At 34.6% G+C, this 5,066-nt stretch overlaps 1 protein-coding gene across 2 annotated transcripts in view; it reads left to right on the forward strand.

The window, feature by feature from the left end:
* The window catches only part of LOC117173512 (sodium- and chloride-dependent glycine transporter 1), a 74,454-nt gene extending 70,449 nt beyond the window's left edge, over nucleotides 1-4,005 (forward strand). For both annotated transcript variants that reach the window (XM_033362137.1, XM_033362136.1), the window contains exon 11: nucleotides 2,991-4,005. In XM_033362137.1, coding sequence (XP_033218028.1) covers nucleotides 2,991-3,157 — 167 coding nt within the window. In that variant the 3' untranslated portion in view covers nucleotides 3,158-4,005. The remainder of the gene's footprint in view (nucleotides 1-2,990) is intronic.
* The last annotated feature ends 1,061 nt before the right edge of the window (nucleotides 4,006-5,066 follow it).

The following is a 5,066-nucleotide window of genomic DNA, read 5'->3' on the forward strand; positions in this document are numbered from 1 at the left end:
CCCCCCGTACCCCTTGTTGCGCTCAATCACGAATTAACGAGGCCCCGCCTATAATATTACGTCACGTTATTTCGACCCCCCCTCCTATCACATTTTTTGAAATAGTTAATGTATAAAATATTTTTCGGAATCTTCTCAAATATGAGAATCAAACTTTACGCTCCCTAAATCGGAAATTCATATATTTTGTATAATGTAACCTCGATTTTCACAATATAAGCAACAAAATATAAAATTCTAAAAAGCCGCAAAACCCTTTCTTTATTTACATAAATAGTAAATGCGCTCAAAATGATGACGCATTCTCGAATACATTTCCGGAAATCTTCAGGTGCTAAAAGTGAATTGTGAACTTTCTTGAAAACATTACTGTCATTTTAACGCTTTATTTTATCATCAATTTGTTTGAAAAAACGTACCTGTATCTTTATAAGCTGAAAATATTGTATTGCAAGAGGTTCCAAATTGCAATGATACAACTGACAAAGAACTTTTCACCATTTTTTATCTTTACAATGGTGCTTACCTCCATTGCCAACGATCGAATGCGAACAATCTACTAATCGAAATCTTGAGAGGTAAGCGCGCTAAAGTCAAATTAAACATTTACTTCAGGATAATAAATTATTTTAAGTACTTTTTTCCTAACAATTTTTCGTTTTTATATTAATTAATTTATGGGAAATACATATGTTTCTGCATAAAAAGCGTGAAGTCTCACTTCAGTTCTGAATGCTTTCAAGTAATGTGAATGCATAGGAAGTTGATATACAACTTTAGGAATGGAAATGATTTTCGGGTAGTTTGAGAGGAAAAATTAAGTCGGACGTCCCTACCCTCAAAAATCACAAAGTTCACAATTTATGACATTTGACCTTGACAATATAAATATCTGAAGAACCTTTTTTAAATATTTAAAAACAGGTAAAAATGATTTAAAATATGAAAAACATCTGTGATTGTGGGATTCATTTGATATTGACTCCACTGTTTGCAACTAACTTTAGTTGATATTTATAAGCCTAAATTATTTGTTTAAACATTTTTTTAATAATATTCAGCAATTTTCCATTTTGAATTTGTAGTTTGGGAATCGCATCACCTAAAATTTAGCAGACAGTTTTATTTATAGTTTCTAAACGAAGTGGTCTAAAATTTTGAAATTTTTTAAAATTGTGTCCTGATATGAGAACTATTCTGACCCGACGTGGTTCCGATGCGAGCCACACATATGTCCTCTTGCGGACACACTTGGACAATGTGGCAGTGCCATCCTAACCTCAAACTTAAAAACTTTTCAAAAATCCTTTTTTTTTGTTAAATAGGAATTTTGACCACGGATTCGAATTTAGCTCACCTAAAACATAAGAAACAGTACTTTTGATCTAGTTATTGTTTTTTATACCCATAAATTTTGCGGTTATTTATTAAAACAGCCCTAAATCTCATCACAATGAAAGAGTCATCATAGCGGGGGGAAGGGGCTGCCGAGTGGTACGGGCCGGGCTGGCATCCTCCCTTCGGGACTGCTCGGCCCGGGGTGACTTTCCCCGACCACAGTCAAGCCGGTGACCCTTTCATTGTCATGAGATTTAACGCTGTTTCAAAAAATAAAATTATAAAGACATAACTCAATTCCTAATTATCTGAATCATTCTCCTGGTATACTTTAAAAAAAATGAAAATAGAAGTTGATAAAAATCGGTTAATATTTCGAGTAATTAAGCATATCTCGAAGTGCATGCAAAATTATAATAACTGTTAACTGGCATTGAAGATATTAACCGATTTTCATCAAGTTTCTTTTTATTTGCTTAAAATTAGATTAGGAAATTGATTCACCTAATTAAAATTTAATTTATTAAGATGATAACACATTTTAATTTTTCTCAACCGGCTCTAATTCTCTCGCGTGAAGCACGCAACCTCCCGCATGATCGGCAGTCAACTATCGCCCTTGGGTTCCAGTATTGGGGAAAAAATTGTAGGGTGGCGGCCCTGCCCCTCCCTGAAAACTGCAAAAAAGTTTGGGAAACGCTGCCGTGTAGAGCAGCAATTCCCAAACTAGTGTCGCCGGCCGATGAGGCTGCCGCCGGCAGGGAGATGCCACCCCGGGCCGGGCAGCCCTCGAGGGGGAAGCCAGCCCGGGTCCAGCCACTCGGCAGCCCCCCCCCCCCCCGCTATGAGGACCATTTCATTATCATGAGATTTAAGGCTGTTTCAATAACTGAAATCCTAAAGATATGGCTCAATTCAATTCTAATTATCTGAATCAATTTCCTGATGTAATTTTAAGAAAATGGAAAAATGTTGATGAAAATCGGTTAACATTTCGAGTATTTAAGCATATCGTTAAGAACACGCAAAATTACATGAACTGTCAACTGGCATTGAAAATATTAACCGATTTTTATCAACTTTCTTTTCATTTGTTTAAAATTAGATTAGGAAATTGATTCAACTAATAAAAATTTAATTTATTAACATATTAACACATTTGAATTCTTGTCAACCGGTTGTCCCCCCTGAACGGCAGATAATTGTGAAAAAATGTGAGGGTGGCGGCCCTGCCGCTCCCCAGAAAGTGCATAAAAATTTTAGGAATCACCGGTGTAGAGTATCCTTTCTGTTCACGCGGTCCGCCAGGGCAGCGACCTCGGCAACTTTCCCGGTATCTCGTTAAAAAATGACAGACTTTCCGTGAATTTAACAGACCGAGAAATTCTCAACTTTTCTCAATAATTTTTATTTATTCTGCAATTAATTAGCTTTAACCTTGTTCAAGGATCATCCATTTTTGCACGTTTATTTCGGGAAATATTAGGCTTTGAAACCAAACTTTTCAAGGTAGCTTCCTTTGACCACTCCTACTAAATTTGACGACGAACTTTATCTGAAAATCTTATTCTACCTAACCACGCCCGATTTCCTTGCACACTCCCTTGACCACGCCCACTTTTCTTTATGAAAGGGTTTTTTTTCTGTTTTAGGAACACCGGGTGGATACGATTCCGTACGAGACACGATAGTCTTGGTGAACGGACAGCCGATGACAGTTCAACCTGCTTGTTCGATGGGAGCCTCTCAGAAGTTACCAGGGCCATCAATCCTTAAAAATTCGAGCAAAACGGAGCTCATTACTTCCCAACAGGTTTGACCCGACATTCGTTTATATTCTGATGACTGTTCCTGAAAATCGCAATCTGAATCGCTTCTAGTAGAAAGTGAAACAAAGATCGTTTTCGCAACTTCTGATGACAAAATCGCAGGATCGAGAGAAAATCACAGCGAGTTTAACAAAAAAACGAAACAAAAAGGAGTGACGTTCGCGCTCCTTGAAATCAGCACAGATGTTTGAGATTTCTTGAAAAATATCAGCCTGCTAGTGTTTTTGTAATTTATTCCCAAGGAGAGGAAACTGAAGGCCCATCAAACTTGATTAAAAAAAAAAATTCGTGGGATTTGAAGGAAATTAAGATGGAAGCTAATTTTAGAAGCTCGAAAATTTTCCAAACGAGCTAGTGCTTGTTAAATATTGTTAAAAGATTGTTTTTTCTATACTGAGTCGCCAGACGATTTTTTTTAAGTCGCGCCTTTGTGAAAAAATGGTATGAAAATTATAATAAGGAGAACAATCTTGAGCAATTATCAATTTCTATGAAAAATCGTTTTCGTGGAGATACTACAGGATTTCGAAAATAAGCAGGTTTAGAGCGTATAAATGTGAGTTTTTTTGAGTCAGAGAATGTGTGCTTCGATGAAAGAATTGGTGAGAGAAATAGATATAAATATTAGCGATGAAAAAATTGCTATTGTCCAGGTATCGCTCCATAGATAAGTAATTCAAAATAGATTTCTATTGATGTAAGTCGTAAGGAAATCGTGATTAAGAAAAGTGCTAAGTGTATTTTAGGAATGTACATTTCATGCTTACTAGTTGAAAGTGCGTTAAATAGGTTTGTCATGACGAGAATTATTATCCTAGGACTATGGTTTCACGTAATACGTATTAAAAATTGTTGCATTCACTTTTTTTATTTCTTCTTTTCAGTAATTTTCTGAGGATTGTTACATGGTTTTAGGGTTAGTATTGTATTATTTTTAAACCTAACAGATTTTATGGAAATTAAATAATAGTTATGGGTACCATGGTGATCTATGAATGAATTTTAATGGGTTTTTTGAAATGTTAAATTATTCGTCAAGGTGTATACTAACCAGGAAAAACCGAAAAATAGTGGGGAATTAAAATAAAATCCGGGAAACCGAGAATTGACAAGAAATAAAAAATTTCGGCTGGGAATCACATTAAAAGTTTTGAAAAATGTAATATTTTTTATTAATTCTGATAACAGGGCAAATATAACCTAAATTTTTATTTTCTTTAAAAGTTATTGTTGTCAAAAAACTGTTCGCGGACGCGACACTGCATGAATTAGATTTTCAGTGGCTATTTTCAGTTTGTCTATCTACTAATAAAGATTACGATTTTTCTGCACAATCAGTTTTGTAAAGCAAAGTTTCCATATAAGTACTCTCATTTCATGATAAAATTTATTAAAAATTTTTTCTAAATATTATGAATAAAGTGAAAAATTTTAATTGCATATGATTTTTTAATGATGGAAAATAATTTTTTGTTAACATTTTGATACTAAAGTATAATTTGTATACTTTTTTATTATTTAGGTTGTATTTTAAGGGATTAGGTTTATGTTTTTAAAATTTGGAAATAATTAAAAAAAAATCTGGAAGATTTTAAGACAATACCAAAACATATTTAGAAGTTTTGAAGATACATTATAATTTTAACCTTGACACAGGCGCGGATCCAGAGGTGGGCGATCGAGGCGATCGCCCCCCCCCCCCCCCCCCCCCCTCTTGAGCTTGCAAATACGTATAAGGCTAGAATTTCGAAAGGATTCACGCGTATAAAAAATTATCGAGATTCCTTAGAAAATTTCAAATGATTTTTTATTCATAAAAAAAAATGGCCACAGAAAATTAAAGCAGGTTGCAAAAACTTTTAAAAATTCCTGAATTTCCGATAAAAAATGAGGAAATTC

Source organism: Belonocnema kinseyi, chromosome 5 (assembly GCF_010883055.1).
Source record: "Belonocnema kinseyi isolate 2016_QV_RU_SX_M_011 chromosome 5, B_treatae_v1, whole genome shotgun sequence".
Taxonomy (NCBI): Eukaryota; Metazoa; Arthropoda; class Insecta; order Hymenoptera; family Cynipidae; genus Belonocnema; species Belonocnema kinseyi.